This window comes from Lepidochelys kempii, chromosome 1 (assembly GCF_965140265.1).
Source record: "Lepidochelys kempii isolate rLepKem1 chromosome 1, rLepKem1.hap2, whole genome shotgun sequence".
Taxonomy (NCBI): Eukaryota; Metazoa; Chordata; order Testudines; family Cheloniidae; genus Lepidochelys; species Lepidochelys kempii.
This window is the reverse complement of record NC_133256.1, coordinates 192,092,920-192,116,056: the sequence shown is the minus strand read 5'-3', so window position 1 is coordinate 192,116,056 and position 23,137 is coordinate 192,092,920. Positions and strand designations below refer to the sequence as shown.

Below are 23,137 nucleotides of genomic sequence, written 5' to 3'. Positions count from 1 at the left end.
AGGAATGACAGTGGTATTCTTTAGACCCAAGTACGCCAATAACCTCCAAATACAAATTTGGAAAATAGGGCTTTAGGAAGTAGAAGGTAAGGAGAGTTTGTCTGAGATAGGAAACATTACAAAAGGCATTAAAAAATTGGATCTCACAAATAGGGGTCTCACTAATTTACACAAGTCTTCTGGACTAGCAACAGAGCTCTTCCCCACTGCACGTGTAGGCACACACTGACTGTTGTATTACAAAGAAGTTGGTGCACGTTTTTCTTAACCCACATGTTCTGTTGAAAAGGAAACAGCACAAGAACAATGCTCAAGCGGTATAGTGGAGAATGTGGCGAGACATCACTATTTTTACCTATCAGATATTTCTTTAAATAGCCAGCCACAAAACATGTCTGAGCTGAAAAACAGCTTGGTTATCCAGCCTATTAGCTACTGCAATACAGTACACCACTTCTTTTACTTTCTAAGGCACTGGTAGCACTCAAAGATCTAAGCAGGGAACAAAGTTACACAAGCTGACAACATAATAATGACAATAATACTTTGAGATCTATTGAAAAGCACTATGTAAATGCAAAGGGAATTAGAACAAAGGGTTTATACAATACCACCACCATGTGTATACATGAGTCTCAGACACTCAATGGGTAAAAATTTTCTAAAGTCCCATTTTCAAAAGTGACAGCTGCTCGGCAGCTTATATCTCACTGATAGTCAACGGGCTCCTAATTGTATTCAGTGCTGTAGCCGTGTTGATTCCAGTATATTAAAGACACAAGGGGGCTGAGAATATCTTTTAGTGGATCAACTTCTATTGGTGGGAGAGACAAGCTTCCAAGCTCTTCTTCAGGCCTCTGTGTAGCTTGAAAGCTTGTCTCTCTCACCTCCCCCACCTTGTCTCGCTAACAGGCTCCTCAGTCACTTTTAAAAATGGGACTGATGCACAGTTTGAAAGTATTACCCATAGTGTTAGGAATTCACCTCACACTTTGGTGCAAATCAGAGAATAGAAGTTCACAGAGCTGGGAGGGGGTAAAGCCAGCAAGAGAGAGGAGAACCAGGCTCCTTGAGTTCTGTGGGGCAACTCATGTTAGTAGAGGCTGCAGCAGGATCAGACTTGTACTTACAAAGGGGAAAACTAAGCAACGTGTGTTTTTTAACTAAAAGTTAAGTGTCAAGGGAGATTATGACTATCAAAAAATCTACTCATAAGTAGAATATATAAAAACATTCCTCCAATGGAAAAGTCCCTCTTTGCCAGTGGCTCTTTTGATAGCCACTGTAGAGAGGGATGACTTCTCTCTTCCCCTCCCCCTGTAGCAGCTCTCCCGAGCCTGAACTAAAGCTCACTGAAGTTAATGAAAAGACCGCTAGTGATTTCAATGGGTTCTGGACAATGGGCTCTGCCTATTCCACTTGGGTCCAAAACCCACTCAACTTTCTCATGCAAGTAATCCCAAAATATTGCGAGAGTAAGGTGGGTTCTCTCTCTCAATGGAAATTTTGACACCGATTGCCACAAAGATAAGAGGTTTTTCTGCAGGTTCAGTTTAGTGTCAGAGTCCTTGAGAATAAGGTTGTGCAGATATCGGAAAAAAGCCGTGGTTTCCCCACAGGAAATCTGTGATACAGGTTGTAATAAAAGCCATCATCTGCTCAAGTGAGTGGGCTAAAAATAGCAGCATGGCTGTGGCAGCATGGGCAGTGATCAGGCTAGTCGCCCAGCTACATACACGGGGGGTCAGGCAGGATTGCACTCAGGTGGCTAGACCCAGCTGCAACCAGTGGCCATGAGAGCACCAGTTGCAGCTGAAGCATGCTAGCTGAAGCAGCGCTAGTGCGGGTCTGTCCACGCGCACTGCCAGCTGCTGTGAAGCCATACCCTTTCAAGTCAATCTGTTCTGGAGCCCTGGGGAAAGACAACTATAGCTGAAATACACCCACATTTTTGAGGGGGCCTGTGCATGGCACTGCAGAAGTGGAATCCACGCTGGCCGCAGTTGGACACCGAATGCACAGAGACGACTCAACACATCTGAGCCCCAAGTCCTGCTTATGGGCCTGTTTCTGATTACACGGTGGTGTAAGCCAGGAGTAATGCTACTGACATTACACTGGAGTAAAATTGCTGTAAAAAAAAACAAAAACAAAAACAAACAGAATCAAGCCTTTGGAGGGGGACTTAAGTGGTGCAGACCTAGCACATTTCTGACCACGTGCGCTGGGGAAGTGCCTTCTCAGCTGCTGTGTGCCCTAAGACAGAAGCTCTCAACCTTTCCAGACTACTGTACCCCTTTCAGGAGTCTGATGTCTTGTGTACCCCAAGTTTCCCCTCACTTCAAAACTACTTGCTTACAAAATCAGACAAAAATACAGGCGTAAAAATAAAGCACATTACTGAGCAATTGCTGTGTCTCATTTTTACCATATAAATTATAAAAAAATAGGAATATAAATATTGTACTTACATTTCAGTGTATAGTATCTAGCACTATGTAAATGCAGTATGAACAAGTCATTGTATGAAATTGTAGTTTGTACTGACTTTGCTAGTGCTCTTTATGTAGCCTGTTGTAAAACTAGACAAATATCTAGATGAGTGGACGTACCCCTGGAAGACCTTTGTGTACCTCAGGGGTACGCATACCCCTGGTTGAGAACCACTGCCCTAAGATGCACACTGTAAGCAGAATTACTATCTGCACATTGCAGTAGCACTGAAACTATTCAGGACTTTCACTGTATACAAAATCATTCTCTGTTTACCAGTGCATTCCATTGTTAGCCATGATGCTACTTATTATGCGGAGGGCTGTTTTTCAGTGGTTGTGATTCAGGGAATCATTATCCTTTAGGAAGCTGGATCATACACAAAGTAGACATGAAGGGCCAAACTCTGCTGTCAGTTATGCTACTAATTTCTGTAGGAGTTATGTGGGCATAAACACACTTGATGATTTAGCCCAGTTCCAGAAAGTTATATTACCAATGCTTATTGAGGCTGATAAAATGACTCTCAGTCTTAAACCTCTGCAGCAATATGTGCAAATTGCGAATTTGCAAATATGGAATACAATTTATGAAGCTATGTTACCCTATTACTTGAAAGAGATGGTTCTCTCCACTCTAATCAAGTATACCCGAGCCTTGTATCAGCTGTCTAGACTGTCATTCCTTTGATTTATGTATGTGGTTTTTTTAGTTGATTAATTTGTTTTACACCAATTTTTGAAAACCAATTTTTTTTTTTTAAAGAAACTGCTGAGGCTTCCCATCCAGTGTTTGCACTATAAAACAGACCATGTAAAGCAACAACATTTTAGCAGGGAAACTATTCAAGGGAGTGACAAATCTCATTTGTTTGACAGCATTAGAAATTAGTTCCCATTAGAAGAGGGAAAATAGCAGCGTGGTGGGGGCAAGCATTTAGACACATTTTTTACAAATCCTGAAATTCCTTTTAATTTGAACCTGTTTTTGTCTGAGATGTCCAGTGAAACTGTGCAGGTTGTGGAGGTTTGGATTAGAACGACGCAAAGCAAGTAAGGTAAGGATGGGCTTTTTGACAAAAAGTTTTGCTCGAAGATAGTCATCTTTTCAGGCAGCTTGGTGCCCCAGCCAACAACTCATTCCTGCAAGGTGTGAAATACACTGCTCAGAATCAGAAATATACTGAGACACACATAACTGGATCTTATTCAATGGCCACTGCCTCAATTTCTCCACTCCTTTCACTACAACTGGTGCTTTGTAATTATTCTCCCCTTATGGGGTCTGGTTTAACAGTACAGCTGAAACCTAGAAATCCATAGCCTTATTCTCCAGGCTCTCCAATTCATTATGCCTGGGCTCCCCATTTTATTTTCCTCCTGCCCCTCACTGCCAGTAGCTCCAGCCAGGCCTTTCCCCCCAGCTGATAGATATTTCATTCTGAATCTCTTAACCCCCAGGCAGAGGGCCTGAGGAACAAGTAGAGTGTCTCTAGGTATGTCTATGCTGCCATTAGACACCCACAGCCAGCCTATGCCTGCTGACCTGAGCTTAGGGGCTGTTAACTGCATTGTAGGCATTTGTGCTCGGGTTGTAGCTCAACCTCTGGGACCCTCCCACCTTGCAGGGTCCTAGAGCCCAATTGTCTACACCACAATTGAAGAGACCCTTAGCCCTAGGACCCTAAATCCGCTGGCATGGGCCATCTGCAGGTTTATAACTGCAGTGTAGACATCCCCTCTGTATAGAGCAGCTCACAAAGCCCTCCTGTACCTTTGAACTTCTCCCCAAACTCAGCAGTCTCACTGAACTTAAGCCCTTTATACCTCCCAGCAGCCCTACTGCATCATGTGACCCCTGGACTCATTCCTTCACTTGGTGAGTGGGCTAAGCCTGCAAAGGTGGAGCTGAGTCCCAACCCCTTTAAAAGGTCAACTCCTCCTAACACAACATGATTAATGTTAAGCATGTGAATAGCTCCGCGGAAGTCAATAGGACTGCTTCCCTGCGGGATGTGTCGAAGTGCTTTGGTGAATCTGGGCAAGGGTATGCAGCATGTAGGGGGACTGAGCCCCATTTTGTCTTTTCACGTTCAGCAAAGTTTGATATAATGGCTATTTTTGGATAAAAATTCACATCACACATTTCAAATCTCAAATATAATAGCTTGGTAAAGGTCAAAGCTACCTTTCACTCAGAAATGGAGCCTTTTTCATACGAACATTTATCAAAGGAGCCTAATTTCATGTGTGTAATGAAGTACAAAAAACATTTACTGTTTTCAGTATTTTTACCCTTAATTGTTCCCAATTTAGGAAACCTAGAGGTCTATCAACCTTGGATAATCACAGGTTCCATTTGGCTTTGAGGCAAAACAGCTGAATAGTCTTAGGTTATCAGAACTAGGTTGTTTACTCATTCATCCCTAGGTAAGATACGGGTGTCGTAAATGCATTTTCTAAATATTGATCTAAGAAATTAATATATAAAAATTATCCTTAAGTAATAGTTTGAGTAGGAGAGGCATGGAAAAGAGCAGGATATTTTCCTCCTACAGTATATTTTCCACTGGAACTGGAATCAGCATGAGTCCATAAAAAAATTCCATAAAAAATTCCACATAAAAATATAATGCATACATGAAATTATAACTCTTCTAGCCTGCAGAGACCAGCAGGGTCATTTTACTTAGGTTTATTCTCAGAAAACAAGAAGATCTAGTCAAAGTGATTTTTTTTTTAAATGCAAAAACAAAGAGTATACTTAGGTTTAACCTAAAATAAGGCATTTTAGTCTGAGGAAAACAAAAATAAAAGGCTTGTCTCCATGAGCGCGCACAGTGTGTTCGTCTCCTTGACAGCAAGCTATAGCTGCTCTAAGAACAAAATAGCTTCAGTATCTGACCACCAGACAGATTCCACAAAAATTTAAAGATACAGCACACTATGACCTGGCCTCTGCTCCAGGTCTTGTGCTCGTTATACTTGTAAATCTGCATATTGCAAGAACCTAGATAATAGATTTTAAGGTGTGATGGGGGTCATACTCTAGTCTTCTAGTTTGACCTCCTGCATAACACAGACCATAGAATGTCACTTAGTGATTTCTACAACAAGCCTGTAAATTCTGGTTGAGCTAGAGTATCTTTTAAAAAGACATCTAAACTTGATTTAAAGCCTTCAAGTGACAAAGAACCCACCACAATCCTAAATAAGACTTTCCAGTGGTTAATTTCCCTGACTTAAAATGGTTGTACTTTATTTGCTGTGTGGAACCACGGGCAGGCCTGAATTCAACACTACTCTGGTATCATTCATACATATCCAGTTTCCCCACAAAACGGAACAGAGTTTGAATCTGGCTTCCAAAGGATATAGATCCATTTTATTAAGATGTCACTCCACAGCATACAAGACTGTGCTGCAATCATACTATTGAGGTGATTGAATACACTTGGGCAGCGGCCTGGTTTGTCACTCAAGCATACAAACTGCACCATTGAATTTAATGGAATTATTCATGTAAGTACTGCTTAATATGAGCAGATTGCAGAATCCAGCTCCTCACATGAGAATTTTAAGTCTCACAGTCTCATGCTGTGTATGTGGCAGGACAGATAGATAATACCAAATACAAATGATCACACATGTATGTTTTCACTTCTTTTTGAGGAAAACAATGCAGGAGATCACCAATTTGATATGAGGTAAAAGCGGCCTCCACCACATTTCCTGTTCATAAGTGAACAAGGAACAGATGTTAAGACTTAAGATCGAATAGAAATCTTCAGGTACATACTCAAATTGCAACGCCAGAGCAGAACAGCACATCGACGTCTGCCAACGTTTTAAAACCAAGTTTTGTTTGCGATAAAGGGGGAGGATTTTCTACAAAACAACCATATATGAACAGGTATGACTTTTCTTCCTAATCTCTTGTTTCTGGGTGTATTGTACAGAAAAAGTGTTTAAATAGATTACATATCTCCTGAGTACGTTGCTTAGAGACTCAAAGGCTGAATATTAATAATTAATAATGAGTCATCATCATAAATCTTAGTTAATCTCCAGCGGAGTGGGCCAAAGTGCATGAAGATTTGTTAGAGAAGAAACATGAGCATCATTTTTAGGCTTAAAATTTTTGCCTGCACAGGGGGAATCTGATTTTACTGTGCGCTTTTTCCCTTCTCAAGTATGAAGTTTATATCTTAAAACGCAATTAGCCACGCTCTAATTAACTGCAGGTTAAGGACTCCTTTCCAGGGAATCAATCCTGTCTTTAAAGTTCACAGCTGAGGAAGCTTTATTAATGTTAATTTAACATTCAGTCACTTAATGGATTTTTGGATAAGGGTCATTACTACAGAACATTATCTTACTGTTTAATTGGAAAGAATATTTTCTTTCCATAGACTGTCAGAATTTAGTCTGCACGGAGAAACAGAAGGGCCAATGGAAGCGACAAAATCCACTGCCTTTTTTCCTTCAAATCACCCCTTAAAATCTGGATCACATTGGTAGTGCCCAAAAGTAATTCAGTACATTTCCCTCTGTGATACAAGGTGTTGGAACTGGATTCGCCACATCCTCTAAGTGGACAGATGTCCGTTTCCCTGAGAAATCAGGATTAACTGGGAGGTGGTGAACTGACCGCTTTGGGGGTAATCATTTATTGTCCTCTGAATAGCTATAGCTTGGGCTGCTGCAATGACAAGCTCCCCCACATTGCTTCTGTACCTGACTTAAAGAAGCCTTCGTAGCAGTTTCAGCTGAAAGAACTGAACAGAGAATGAACTATCTGATCCTGCTTAGTGATGGCTTCTCGAAGTCAGGTACAGGAGCAATGTAGGGGAGCTTGGCACTGCAGCAGCCCAAGCTATTCAGAGGACAAATAAATGATTGATTGCCCCCAAAAGCAGTCAGTTCACCACCTTTCACCAGCACCCAATTAATTTGGTAAGAGAAGCCTTGCTGTCTCCCCTCCCCGCACCGTTCAGATTATATCAGAGCTGACGAGCAGGAGTTCAGACAATATATTTTTGATTGCAATTCTACCAGAGTCCTCTGCAAACAGGACAAGATATTTACAAGATGTCTGAAGAGGGGAATTAGAAAAGGGTAAAAAGCAATTGCATTGCCAGGGAAATATTTTAAAAGAATCTTAAACATTTTATTAGCACTACACTAATTTTATTTTTACGCTACAAACATTTTATTAGCACTACTATTAATGTACAAAGCAAGGTACAATATTCTAAAACCAAGGGCAGACTCTGCCCTGAAGATCAGCAGCCCCCTCCCCCTCCAAAAAAGGGCACAGGCATTCCAGTTGTTGAAATTTACAAGCTAAAGGGACCAGAGGAAGGTATTTGTTTCATTTAGTCTCACCTCTCAATTTGACCCTTTGTTTGCAAACCAGTAATCCCTCGACTGGGGGAAAACAATAGAGTAGCACAAGTGGCGGCATAAATTCAGAAGCAACCCAAATGCAAAATGTTTTTAATGTACAACCATGTAATGTATTAAATATATCCCCCAACAAGGTACAAAAACTGAAACTAGAATTCCTGGTGCTCATGAGTTGTTTTATGAAGGTCTTTGGGCCGAATTGTGACCCTCTTCCACACAGAGAGGAACATGTTGCTCGAAAAGCAGCCAGGTTGACTTTGATAAGATTTGTACCTGGAGCAAGCTGCTCTTGAGAGCAAGTAAATTATTGGAATCTAGCCCTTTATGTTTCTTTGTCAGAGTCTGAAAATGATCCTAGAAGCCCTTGATGAAATTGCAGATTTATTATAGTCAAGCTACAGTTATTATTCCTACAGATCTTCTTTGTTCTGAAGCATTATTTAAAAAAAACAAACTCAATTGTTTCAATTTTTATCTTGTTTTTTAAAAGAGGGTCAGTTTGATCACACTTATTTACATATAAATGGAGAATGCAACCAAATGTGCTGATAAGATCTTTAAAAACAATCTCTCTCGCCTACACAAAATGTATTGTTTTTGCAATATAACAGCAGATTATGTGGATGAGAATTAAACTTAGAGAAATTAATCCATAGAGCAATCCAAATGATGATGAGAGCGCAAATATTCTGACTTTTCTTTCCATTTTTCTCACTTTTTTTGGTCCCCCTCAGTTTTATTTTTTGGACATCTTTTGCACAGCAGGTCAGTTTTTGCAGGTTACACCTGCTAGCACAGAGAGAGAGCGCGCACTTCAATTATCTGCAGGGACATTCTTTTCTGTGCAGAGCTATTGGGTTTCCCCACCACTGCCGCAAAAGTTGTAGATATTGAAATAATTCATTTAGCATAGTAAATATGGGTAGGAGTCTATTGCAAGCATGCAGGTGATAAAGGAACAGATGGAGAAGAGAAGGGGAACATATCTATAAAGCTAGGAATATGGAAATACAAGATTTTGCTCATTTTCTGTTTAGATAGTGAAATTAGCTTGAAATTTACATTTAAAAGGGTCGGCCACACGGAGAGGCATTCTTAGGGCTTTATGGATATTTTAAGACTCATTGTTCATGAAATATAAGAAAAATGTTGGCTGACAAGCAGATCAAATATGTGTTCACTTATATAAGAACGATTAAAGATTCAGAACAGAAATGGGATGTGTGTGTATTTATATTTCCAACTTAAATAAAAGCCAATAAAAATGTTTGAATGAGGGCTTTGGAAAATAATTTTAAGATTTAAATGTAAAGTGACCTTCTGAGGAGAAAGCTCAATTGGGTGTGTGCCTCCTCGCAGCCCTTTTAAATATTTCTTAATGAAGTTAAAAAAAACAAAAACAAAAAAACCCCATGCACTTGTATAGTTGTGGGGTTTGTTTTTAATTGTCAGGTTGTCTTTTTACATTAGAAATTCAGATCTTGCATCTCTGGTTTTACTAGGAGATACTAAGACGTAGGAGGCTTGTGACATCTTAAAATACCAAGGAAGTTAAACCTGATTATCTGAGAAGTAAGTTTTATCTAGACTGAAATATTGGTTAGTTATTAATGCCAAATTAAATCAAATGCCCCCAAAACTGCTGGGAGAACTGCTCATTTTAGAGGTTCAGTAACCCCTGCCTCTTCAGTTAGGGGCTGAGAGCTCTCAGTTCACACCTCAGACTGCTATTCCTGCTCCAGCAAAATCAGGGAGGATTAAAATTCACAATATTCCTTAAGTAAAAGGACAAACTGGATTTTTGTTTTAAATTTCAGGCCTTCTCTACTTCAGAAAGGGGCACCATCTCAGCTGTTTTATTATTTTTTTATTTGCAAACCACCTTAAAAACTCACTTTTTGGGAGACTCTCTCTTCTACAAAACTTTCTAATCCAGTGAAGGCAGAAGTGACATTTTTATGCTACTAGTTTCCATTACAGCTCCTTATACTTTCCTCCCTCTCAGGCCACATCATTTCCTTCTCTCCCCCATGCCTGGCAATAAAATGAAAGTGGAGAAAATGAAAAGCAAAAAGAGGTTGGGGAGGGGAGAAGGGTAATAAATATCTTCAGAAGGAGTGAGAAAGCAACACAAGGAACGACGGTTTTGGGATTAAGGTCCTGGACTGTGACTCAGGCGATCAGAGTTCAATTCCTGGCTCTTCCAAAAGACTTATGTGACTCTGGGCAAGTTTGGGGGAGATTTCCAGGAAATGCAAAGGGCTTTGGATCTCCTGAAAATCTCCCCTAAGAGGAGATCCCTTTGTTCCTCATTTCCTCCTAGGGAAGAAAGGGGAGTAATGCATACAGACTTTATATCTCTATGAAATATAAGTTCTTAAAGCCAGTTACAAGCATTCATGATCCTCAAACAGCAGGCACTTCTAAACATACAAGGTGTTACTGGTGCTCAGACAGCATAGCGAAGGAGAGCCTAGAAATACCTTAGGCAGGCAGAACTGGTCTCAGAAAGCAGAGGCCTGAAGGAGGTCTCAGACCCATTGCAAAATAATGGGAGAAGTCTCACAGGTGGCAACAGCTGTCATTGGACTGCAGCAGCGTGTCTTCTGGGAGAAGGAGAAAAAAATTAGGGCTTCTTGAAACCAGCACGACACTTGCCAAAAAAAATATATTTTTCTTAATATTTAAGAAAATGCACGAAGAAGGTTTCATGACCCATGTGAGAGAATGCTAGCATTAGAGAGAGATTGATTGAATCATACGAAGCAATGTAGTTATAGGGCTCAAAATATTCCACACATTATTGAACCTGGGGAACTACAGCCTCACCTCAGTCCCTGAAAAAAAAATCATGGAGCAGGTCCTCAAGGAATCCATTTTGGAAGCACTTGGAGGCGATCAGGAACAGTCAACATGGATTCACCAAGGGCAAGTCATGCCTGACCAACCCGATTGTCTTCTATGAGAGATAACTGGCTCTGTGGATATGGGGAAAGCAGTGGATGTGATATATCTTGACTTTAGCAAAGCTTTTGATATGGTCTCCCACAGTATTTTTGCCAGCAAGTTAAAAAAGTATGGATTGGATGAATGGACTATAAAGTGAATAGAAAGCTGGCTAGATCGTCGGGCTCAATGGGTAGTGAGCAACAGCTTGATGTCTAGTTGGCAGCCGGTATCAAGTGGAGGGGTAGGTCCTGGGGCTGGTTTTGTTCAACATCTTCGTTAAGGATCTGGATGATGGGATGGATTTCACTCTCAGCAAGTGTCATCTGCGAACCAAGTGTGTGGAGAAGTAGATAAGCTGGAGGGTAGGGATAGGGTCCAGAGTGACCTAGACAATTTGGAGGATTGAGCCAAAAGAAATCTGATGAGGTTCAACAAGGACAAGTGCAGAGTCCTGGACTTAGGATAGAAGGATTCCATGCACCACTACAGGCTGGGGACCAACTGGCTCGGCAGCAGCTCTGCAATAAAGGACCCGGGGATTACAGTGGATGAGGAGCTGGACAAGAGAGTCAGCAGTGTGCCCTTGTTACCAAGGAGGCTAATGGCATATTGGGCTGCATTAGTAGGAGCATTGCCAGCAGATTGAGGGAAGTGATTGTTCCCCTCTATTCGGCACTGGTGAGGCCACACCTGGAGTATTGCGTCCAGTTTTGGGCCTCCCACTACAGAAAGTGTGGACAAATTGGAGAGAGTCCAGTGGAGGGCAATGAAAATGATCAGGGGCTGAGGCACATGACTTACGAGGAGAGGCTACGGGAACTGGACTCGTTTAGTCTGCAGAAGAGTAGAGTGAGGGGGGATTTGACAGCATCCTTCAACTACCTGAAGGGGGGTTCCAAAGAGGATGGAGCTAGGCTGTTCTCAGTGGTGGCAGATGACAGAACAAGGAGCAATGGTCTCAAGTTGCAGTGGGGGAGGTCTAGGTTGGATATTAAGAAACACTATTTCACTAGGAGGGTGGTGAAGCACTGGAATGAGTTACCTAGGGAGGTGAGGGAATCTCCATCCTTAAGAGGTTTTTAAGGATTGTGATTTAGTTGGGGATTGGTCCTGCTTTGAGCAGGGGGTTGGACTAGATGACCTCCCGAGGACTCTTCCAACCCTAATCTTCTATGATTCTATGACTAAGTAACCCCACTTAGCTCCTGTTGCTGGCAGATCTCTGTACCTGTGAAGCCCCATTGACTTCCCTGGGACTCAGGAAAGACACAGAAGTCCCGGTATGCCATTCTCTTTGCAGTATCAGGGCCTTAACCCTTAAATGAGAGAACTACTTGCAGCCTGGGTATCAAGTTGATTACAAGTCAGATGGCTGTCAGTGAAGAAGCAGCCATGTCAGCTAGTGGTTTCAGCAAAGAGCTGGGAAGCAGGGAGTTCTAAGAGAGGCTATGCCATACACTCACTGTGCCACTGTATTCTGACAAGTTGTTGGACCTCCTTGTTGCGTCCGGCCAAATCACCCTAAAAACCAGAGGCAAGAACCGAGCTGCAGTGACTGAGGTCAACAGGACTCAATGAGAAACACATTGTTGGTGGTCTACAGATAAAATCATCATACTACTATACAAACGAATACCAAGGGGGTGAAGCTGAAAAGGCTATTAAAAAAAGGGCAAGGGAATGGAAATTTGATGACTTAGTTAAAAATGCTTCAAAAAGTGGCTGTGGGTGGATAGTGTGTAACAACCAACAACATTCTTTCAGAGAGAAAATTATGGTTAAAGCAATTCTACAAAGAAGAGGGATTTGTGGGGGAAGGAATCAGAGACCAGAGACCTGTGCAATTCGTGATGGGAGCAATTTTACTACAAAGTCCCATCTCCTGGCTCTTCTAGTGCATTTCTAGCTCCGGCTGCTGAGCAGTTGTCCTGTACAGACACAGGGCAATAATTGTGAGCCTTACATTGCTCCCGCTGAAATCAATGGAAGCTTTGTCATTGGCCTCAATGGTAGCAAAATTGAATTCGAAGAGCATGATCCAATGCCCTTACAAGTCATTTGGGATTTTTCCATTGACTTTAATGACCAATGGATTGGACCTTATGAAAAGGACATTTTACACAGAAGCAACTGCTGCTTGGACTTTTTTTTTGAAAAAGCAGCTCTTGCAGTATGTACCTCATTAGGGAATAAAAAGTGCTGCAACCAGAGGGAGCAATGCTCCAGGTGAGCAGCAGCTAATGAGCTGAGCAGCAGCTAACAAGCAGCAACTAATGAGCTGAGCTGTGTCTTCTCAACAGGAGTGAAAGCCCTGGCCCTTCCTGCAAGGAAAACAATTTTCCCCCTTTAGACCTTTTATTTATATATATATATTATATATATAAAAAGGCAAAGGAAGTTCAAGGACGTCACATGAAAATGACGATCAGCACGCCTGATCTGACCCTTAACATTCACTCCAATTGCCACCCCCCTCCCCAGCAGCCCCTATTGGCCCCTGTTCCAGCTCAGTCCTTTCCTGCAGATTACTGGAGTTCAAGTGCTTTAACACCCCCACCCCCACGGGATCCATTTCAAGTTCTCTGATACTGCCATGATGGGAGACACAAGAACCTACAGAGAAGCAGATGTAGATTCAGGTTGTCCCTACTCATACAGTTGAGTATTTCTCTCTGGGAATAGTTCCCCCATTACTTGGCAGATAAGAGTAATCAGACGCATGACACTCTGCCCAGTTTTTGGCTACATCAGAGCAGGAGGTTGCAAACACACTATGGTCTACTCACCCAGGCTTGATGGTGGAGAATTTGGATGAGCTAAGTTAGCATCACAAGAGGAACCACTGTGAAAAATGAGGAAGGCATTTAGTGAGGTGGGTTCCTGCCTTGGGCAACAAGGAGAGGATGACATGGGATGGAGGGACCCCAAGCTGCCCCCAAATCCCCCCACTATATGCACAATTAACACTGGCTGACTATTACTTTAGGGTTCCTCTGAAGCTATTGCTCTTGCTAAGATCTGCCTCTGAAACCCTTTGGAGGTCCATGGACTCCCAGCTGCTTATATTCTTACAGCGCTGGGTCCTCAATTTCTCTCCCCTATCTTGTTGCTGGGGTAGAAAGACTTCCCTCCAGTAGCCCAGCTGGTCAGGAGGAGAAAATGGGAGTTTTTGGTAGGGGAAGAGGGAGAAACAGGGTCAACAGATTTTTCACAGAAAAGGAGATGTGGAAAAGGAGCAGAAAATATGAAGATGCAAGAATAGACCAACCTTTGAGGTTCCTTTGGAAAAAAGTCCTAATATACAGCCAAATAATGAAGTCCTTAGTCTTTAAGGAGGCAAACTCTCACTGAAGCCAATAGTTTTGCCTGAATAGAGAATAAGGCCTTGCCTACCAAGGGCGTTATTTTAGAACACCTATTTCTAATTAACTCCGTGCGTGAATGCTCATATTCTAGAATTAGTTTAAACTAGTTTGGAATAAGGCACTCAATCTGGAATAAAGTACAGTGTGAATTGAATGAAGATTAACTATTCCTCATTAACTCCATGTGTGGACACACTTATTGTAGAATTATTTTCATATAAAAGCTTGTCTATAACTTCAGAATTTGGCTCACCAACCGATGTAATATGCAGGGATTTGCTTTCTGTTACAGAAATGGAGTTTGCATGCCACTTTTCAATCTGGGGACTTCTAGCCTTTATGACTATGGCTCTGATTGTTTCGCTGGTCATAAATATTTCATACTGCATAGCAAACAAGCAAAAAGGTAAGAAATGACGTGCGTGCATGCGCATGCAAAAGATTGTGTTTGAGTATTTGAGAGAGACTACAAACAAATTCATCACCACCGGGAATTTTCTGGCAAGCAGACCGAATGTTTTATAATGAACTTTTTCCTAAAAGTTTATTCTAATACTAATGCATTTTTAACTTGCAAGGCATGGATACCTGATGTCACATGGTATGTCAACTAAAAACAAAAGCTTTCAAAACATCAGTATGACTCAATTTAAAAAAAAAAATCTAAAAACAATCCCCCAACCTACTCTCCCCAAATGAGCCAGCCAGACATGAGCAAGGGACAGAATTTAATTCAGATAATGTTTTCAACATTTTTCATGTAGACAATTTCCCTCATCTGTAAGTTTTAGCTACCTGAATTTCAGACACAACAGCACTTTAAGTACACATTAATACAAGCTATGAATCTAGGTGGCAATATTTTCTCCCCCCTGAATTTAGGAATGCTTATTTGAATTTCAGATTTCATCCAAATTCTATTTTTTCCCTGGCCTCCTGACTCCCTGATTAACCTGCCCACATTATCAATCAGGCTGACCTGGAGCATTGGCCTCTCCCCATTGTTCCTGGGGACTGTCAGTCTCAGGGTCCTGATTTCCCAACAACCTTTCCCCTTTCTTTTGGTACTGGGAGCTAGCCAAACGAAAACCACCACTGAGTTTTAGTAGGGGTTGGCCCCTTACACATATATAAATTCTGCTGCCAGTGCTTCTGGGCTGATAAAAATCAAGCAAAGAGTCAGGGGGTAGACTGAAATAGATGGATAGATACCCACCCACCTCAGAGAGATTTGAGCTCCTTGGGGCAGAGTATTAGATACTAGTAAATAATAAGGTGCACAAGTTTACCTGCATGTTTGTCTGAAAAGGTGCCCTGTAATGGTTTATGAATGTAGGTCTCCTATGCAATCAGAATCATATACTTCCTCACACCATCCTCTCAAGTGAATTTGTAAAGGGATGAAGTTGTGAACCTGAATATGGGTTCCAGTAATCACTAACTCAGGGGTCCCTACCTCAGGCTAGGACCAGCTGCTAACTGGGAAGGGAAATTGTTTTGGTACCTGCTGAGAAGCCTTCTATTTGAAGAGTAATAGCTCCGAGCCAGGCCATCAAGTTAATTGGGGGAACTGGCTGATGGTGTCTTACATGTACACTGATGAATTCTGACCTTTTACTGCAGTGACACTCTGGCTTTCTGTGTCTGAGTCAAGATGAGCTCTCTTGTGATTGGGGCTGAGCTACTGTGATGAGTTTTATTCTTGTTAAATACAATATTTGTTAATTGGTAAAGACATGTCTGTTGCAGTGTCGCTCCCACCCAGAGAAGGAAGCAGCAGGGCCAGAGGTTCTCATTTTTAAAAAGTGTTTTGACACTTCTGATATCATCTTCCTTACGGGCCATTTAATGACTGCCGTTTCAATTCCTGATGGAGCCAGTGAAGGGATGGCTGCATTGGAGTGAGCCCCCCACCAGCCTCATGTCCCGTCTCTTTTAAAACAGAAAGGAATTAGCCTTTGGTTTTTAAAATATTTTTGCCAGGCAGTTTCTTGTATTGTATTGCTCAACAGTTACACAATTCATATTTTCCTTTCTGCTTAAACTACTTGTGTTTTAAAATATTTTCCAGGTTACACGTACAGAGACTATCAAGAATATAGTCCAAGGTATGTTGAAGATTTTAACCTTTTAAAATCAGACATAATACTCAAATTAAGTTACAATGGCTGGATTTGAAGGAATGGGCCAGAGGACATATGGAAGGTCTTGTTTGATCTACATGGAAACGTTTTTACAGCTAAAAGGGGTACTTAAGGAATGAAGGAAAGAATGCAACTTGTAATGGGACATACTGCACTCACTTCATTAAGCAGGTGGAGGGAGTTCATTTAGTAATAGGAGAAGCATGATAGAGTTAATCAGTTTAGGATAGCAAGCTAAATGGGTATTTATTATTGCTTGGCCTCAGAGAGAATGAAAATGGGCCCTCCAAACTCACTGCTAAGTGCTCAGATTAATTACTGCTCCATAATCTCTCAGTATTTGTATTTATATTTTACAGAATAGGGTTTTTTTCTTTTAAAAAAAACTGGCTCTGGATGATCCAACTCATGTTTTTCAGAAAACAGACATTTACAAAGCTCTTCTCCACCCCAAAAACAAACAAAAAACCTTAATACAAAAATGCTGTACCCCAACAATACCCTACCATTGATTTGTCTGAAGTTAGCATGTAGACAGCCATACAATGAAAAATACCCTTTGAAAAACTATACACCACTGACCAGGCAAAGAATAAGCTGCACAGCTAGGAATGTGTCATACAAAACATCTTTCAGCATGCAGAAGCCTGCATGCACAATTTCCATGTTTTGGGCACACACCATTTTAAAACATTTAGCCTTTAAGTTATACCATTCATTGAGGATAGGATGCTCACCAAGACCAGGAGGATTCTGGATGTTCTATAATGCCAGCTGGGGATTGCACTTGCCAATGATTTCTTTTTCCTTCTTCAGATCTGCTTTTCTCCTCTACACTATCACCACCTTCAGTTTGTAGAGCTTTGAAGGTCAGAAAATATTTGGGCTAAGTGTGGTTTTTACAAAACTGATTACAAGCATATTAAATTCTTCAAGTGGACCACAAGGATGATCTTACGATTAAGATCCTGGACTTGGACTCAAAACATCTGGGTTCAACTCCTGGCTGTTCCACAGACTCCTTGCCCCAGTTCCCCAGCTGTAAAACAATACTTGCTGTCTCCCACTCTTCACCAGTCTTGTCTATTTGGACTGTAATCTCTTCTAAGGCTCATACTGATTTTTGTTGTTAATTATCTATACGTAGGTCTATATGAAAAGTGCTCAGCGCAATGGGCTCCTAACCTTGATTAGGGGCCTCTGGGCACCCCTGCTATTTACATAAAAAAGGATCAGGTTTGCTCTGTGCAGCAGAAGATATTTCAATGCACAATTACAGAGTGAATTACAATTATTTCTGATTCCCCATTATAGCGATGATGATTATACTGAAGAATGCCCAGTTTATGGCAACCTCAATCAGGAGATTTTAGGTAAGATATCTTATCCTAAGAACTTATTAAAATGAACATACAATAATAGACACAGAATGCTTAACATCCTTTATGAAAGGTCTCCTAAAACATGAATTTCTGAAGCACTATCTGTTGATAAAATGGATAAGCACTTGTTCCAGTTACAGGGGAAAGAAGCAGCGAACCTCCAGTTGCTCATTTTAAAACCAAAATGTGTTAATTCCCATAATATTAACTTAGATCTTGGGATAGTGCTGTGACAGTGGATTGACTAGCACAAACTGAGTTTGATATTTTACTCTCCAGACATTAAGATATGTGAATGAAGAGGGCTTTTTAAAAGTTCTCAAAAGCACATAAGGGCTAATCTACATGCAGAATTGCACCAATTTAACTAAAGGCGCAATGTTAAACCAGTACAAAAGGCTGCGTGGTCAATTATTTCAGGTTCAACTAGGCCTATTTTGGTTTGCCTCAGAGAGATTAGCAACAGGTTTAAACTAAACTCAAAAGATGACAGTGTTCACAAGGGAGTTTGCACCAGTCTAACTAGAACCAGTGCAAATTTGTGTTCACACCCTCCCCCTCAAAACTCCTCTATGAGGGAAGGAGATGTCCATTTTACCAGGGCATAAAATGGAGGCATGAAGAGAAAAGGTAACTTGGCCCAAGTTTGTTGTACCAATAAAATAAAAACCAGCAGGATCTTATTAAAGGGGAAAAAGGCAAAATGCCACATTTATTGTGAATACAGAAAGAATCATAGTAAGCAATTATAGCTATAACATTCCATTCAATTTCATATTTATTCACACACACAGGTTCTGCAACGTTATCATAGTTACCAGCCTTAGAGTTGCTCATGCCAAGCCACTGGCCAGGTGGCCTGGACATGAGGAGGGAGCAGGACCTTGTCAGATGCTCATCTGATGCTCCTGGAAGTTGGTTTGCAGAATCAGAACCCAAAGTTCTCACTTTCTAGAGTCCATTTTTATAGGAATTTCTTCCTATGCCAGTCTATGGGAATTGCTTCATCATGCTGTTGCTGAATCAATCAGCAGACAGCACATTCCTGACAGCTCCGTGCTGCCAGATGTTATCTTGTTCTTTGGTTCTCCCATTCTTGAGGCTGTTGGGTGGATTCCAGTCTGCCCTCCGGGGGGGGGGGGGTCCTCTGGTTATTTCCACTTGACGCCTTCTTCAGCCGATGGACACTGGATTCTTAGGCTGGCACCTCCCTGATCGTTCAGTTATTATCCACACACATTCTCCATCTTGATTTTAATCACAATTGTTAACAAAGTGAGATGAATACAGGAAAAGGGTGGAGAGTCTCTGGGTGCTGTTTCTGTTACAGAGTATTGCTTTGAGTCTCTCTATGTGAGTAGTTGTTGTTACAAAGAATTGCTTTGAGAACAGACTCTGTCATAGAATATACTAACACAATTAGCAGCTTGCAAGTTTCACACAGAGGGAGAGAAACGGTACCAAAATCCAAGAGACCTCTTAATTAGTAATACCCTGGAATTTAAACTATGGGGAATCAAACTCATTTGTGATTTTAATACAGAAGTTCTTTAGTATGATCCAACAAGTTCATAGAAAGTTAGTGGCAAAGCAAGGAATAGAACCTTATCATTTTGCCCCGCCCCGCCATTACTCTAACCCTGACTCCGGGTATTTCTCTTACCCATATACTGTCCCTTCTCAGCTATATTTAGCTTGTAAGACCTGTCAAATCACATGGCGACTGACACTATCAAGTCTGTCAATGTTTTAAGTTGCCCCATAATTGTAAGACTTTTGCTGGACAACCTAATACACTGTCCAATAATATGATACTGTGAAAATAAAAAGCTAGGAAATCCCTGGGTAGAGTTTATTTCCTAGCAGCTTGAAGAGTGAGGGAGGGAATATAGTTTAGAACCTGAACTTCCACTAATGTAGGTATGGAGAATTGAGTTCTATAACAGGGTGTCTGTTCACTCTTTAATCACAGGCAGAATCTTCTAACCACTATTAAATATTTTCATTTCCAATAATCTAGATGAATGTTGCTATGAACAAATGAAGGCCCAGCCTCGGAGACGCGCTAATGAAGTAAAGGTATCCTTATTTATATTCTTGCTCTTAGCCTTCTGCATTAAGGCAGGCACTTTGCCTCAAAGCTCCTCACATGTATCCAATGGCAGAATATACCCCAAGAATTCAGTCTTCTTACAAAAATGGACATACCAATTCAGCAGAGCACTTAAGCATGTATGTAGGTGTTTTGCTCCATCAGGGCCTTAATTGAGGAAGTCTGAGGATTGCAAGCAGCTAAGTACCAGCCAGATGTGTCAATTGTGTCAAACTTGTCAATTCAGCCATTAGTCAGATGAAAGATTACATGTTGAAGGCATTTTACTATTTTGATTACCAATGTTTTATAATGTGTTCAGCCCTGTAGTATTGGTATACTACAAGAAAAACTAGAAAACCAGAATTTTTGGTTAAGTGGAAGAGATATTATCCACTATTGTAAATTAAGCAATGGCCTGAAATTAAAAATGTTGCTATCAATTGCTAATAAGAAGTTGCAAGCTGAAAAACCTAGTAATCATGAATTCATTAGGGATATAGTTCTATATTTGATTATCTCCAACATGCCCAGTACAAGGTAAGTACCCAAAAAACGTAAGGCCCAGAGTCAATACCACACCCTGTGGCCAAGACCACATATCCTCCCTACCCCCTGAGGCAAAACCAGTGTAGGTTTTCACACACCCTACAAAAAACCTGGCATCTGAGTTAACTCTTTACTAAATACCAGGATAGGAGAAGAAGAAATGGGGTTGGGAAACCATCTAGTGATGCCTCTGAGCCCAAAAATTTGGGGTTGCCTTATACCAGTAGCTCCCAAAGTGGGGTTCCCACACCCCTCAGTTATGCAGGGGTCTGTCCCTTGAGCATTCTGCCACTTTTGCCGCACAGAGAACAGGGCTGGCTCTAGGTTTTTTGCCACCCCAAACAAAACATTTGCTGCCCCAAGCTCCGAGAGTGCAACTGCCCAAGCAAAAAAAAAGGGGGTCCGGAATGCTGCCCCTGGAATTGTGCCGCCCCACGCACGTGCTTGCTTTGCTGGTGCCTAGAGCTGGTCCTGACGGAGAACAAAATGGCATCCTCTGCACAGCAGGACCTTGCGTATGCTGTGAGTGAGAGGTCAAATTGGCAGATATGTTCCAATAGTACCAGAAACGAAAGGAGTCCAGGACATAGTCAGATGCCAAAGGGGTCCTTGGCAGAAAGGACCCCTTGAGAACCAGACTTATACAGTACATCCCTCACCCTTCAAAACCGAAATGTCTCACAAGAACACTATGCTGAAGGTTCCAGACTGGTGGGTTGTCTTAAGAAGCTGAAAGTCTTAAAAGGTGTACTGATTAAGGAAAGGATTAAACTGAACAAAAATGATTTTCCTCTCAGGTGGAGGTTGAAACTCAGGTGTGCTATGCCTCCCTCGATCACAGCATCAAGGAAAAAAACAGGAAGCCTAGGAAAAAGAAAGCTCCTCCATTAGAAGTGAATGAAGAAGAGATGCCATCTAAAAACAGCACCCTGGCTTCCCAAACTAGCATTTATCTCAACAGTGACCAGCTGGCAGCTGAAACTAAACCAACAGAGGAAGCCATTCATGACGACCCTATCAGGCTGTTTGGCTTGATTCATGCAACATAGGACAAAACATCTACAGAGGACCCCTGACTCAACTGACAGATCACACAAGATGAAGTAGATCTTTCACTTGTTTATGTTGCGGGAAAAAGACTGAATAACTAGTATCCTGAATTTGGAAGAATAGCTTGGTAAATGAAACCAATGGTATAAATGGGTAAGTGATTCATTCAAATTGTCTGCTGGGCATAACTGCCAACTAATTTAGGTCAGCAGGTAGCAGGATTTTAGACACAGAATGCTAATTTTTAAAGCAACCCAAAGAAGAGCTGGCCACCTTCATAGTTATCTATTTTGTAAAGCAGTTACAGGAGCCAAGTACCTCTCAGAATTTGGCCCCAAATTAGCAATTATCCTGTATGCTTTATAGCAGGATTTACTTCATTTCAGTTGCCCATGGATCCCACCTCAAGGGATCTAAAAATGGGCCACATGATCCTCTGTAGAAAGCTAGCATATTTTGCCTGTTATCCTATGTTGTTTCAAGAGTAGTTTGGGAATTCAAAGGCACTTTAAGACTGGCATATTTAATAGTTAAAACTTGTCCCGCTATTCAATATTTAATACTGTCCTACTGTGACCTGCAGTAATATTTAAGGTTAATTAGAAAATAATATAACTGCTTCAGTTCATTTAATTAGTGCTTTGCATACCCAGCAAACGTAATGCTATTCGAATATACTCTTAGCTTCCTATGGCAAACAGTACCAGAATCTCAAATCTCTACTTCTGTACCAGTAACATTTTCTCGGTCTATTCAACAATCTGTAAAAGAAAGTGGCAAATGATCTGTGAAAATAAGGCTCCTGAGGAGGACAAAATGACTTTAAAAACTATTTTAGGAAGATAGGAAAAGTCTTTTTACTCCCCAAACAATTCAGTAACTGTATGCATAGGTCATACTTAAAAATGTACAGCACAATTTTATCTTGAAAGCGCTTTGGGGGCAAAGACTAATTTTATGTATGGCACATTTTGGGTGTTACGTGAATAGGAATAGTAGCAAACACCAACACACCACTGCTATAATGCTGCCGCATCTGGGTGCCAGGGCAAAGGGGTAGATTTTTCCCATATGAAAAGCATAAAGAAAAACAGAAAGAACTTGATTGCTCAAGGTCCTATTTAAAAGCAACACACAAATTGACTTCCTCTCCTAGAAACTATTTCATTCTAAGTGAGATGTAGACAACTAGTGTTGCAGAGGCAGAAATAATGCTAGTAGGGAATCAACAGAAAATACATGAGGCATTATAAAAAAAACAATTCCCCAGACTAATACCTCCCTGCCCCCTAAACCTGAAGCTAAACACAAGGACATCAGAACAAGAAATGCTATCTTAATCTGGTTGCCCTAATTACCATAGTTGAGTGAGATTGAAACAAAGTAAAAAGACTTAGCTGCATATCAACAAGCTCTTGGCTCCATGAGCCAAAAAAGTTTTGAACAGCATCTCTGTTAATGGTGAGATGTAAAATAAGTATTTCAACTAAGCTGACACACCAAACAGATCTAGTACCAAGCCCCTTCAAGGTGATTAAAAATAAGGCTTATCTAACTAATTAGGCAAGCAAACAGCCCCCAGGACAAGCATTCATGTTGTCACATGTTTGTGTTATACAGAGAATCAAAATAAGGAATATAGTATTCTCAGTTAATACAATTTATGAAGACTTTTATCTAAATAAAGATTGGCTAAGGTCCATTA

The 23,137-nt window shown here is 41.1% G+C and overlaps 1 protein-coding gene across 1 annotated transcript; it reads left to right on the top strand.

Moving 5' to 3' along the window:
• The first annotated feature begins 6,288 nt into the window (after positions 1–6,288).
• Positions 6,289–22,039, top strand: TRAT1 (T cell receptor associated transmembrane adaptor 1). Its single transcript, XM_073328831.1, has 6 exons — positions 6,289–6,405; positions 14,508–14,621; positions 16,287–16,323; positions 17,674–17,732; positions 19,762–19,820; positions 21,180–22,039. Exons 2-6 carry the CDS (start codon positions 14,510–14,512, stop codon positions 21,429–21,431), a joined length of 519 nt encoding a protein of 172 aa, XP_073184932.1. The 5' UTR covers positions 6,289–6,405; positions 14,508–14,509; the 3' UTR covers positions 21,432–22,039.
• Positions 22,040–23,137: the final 1,098 nt, after the last annotated feature.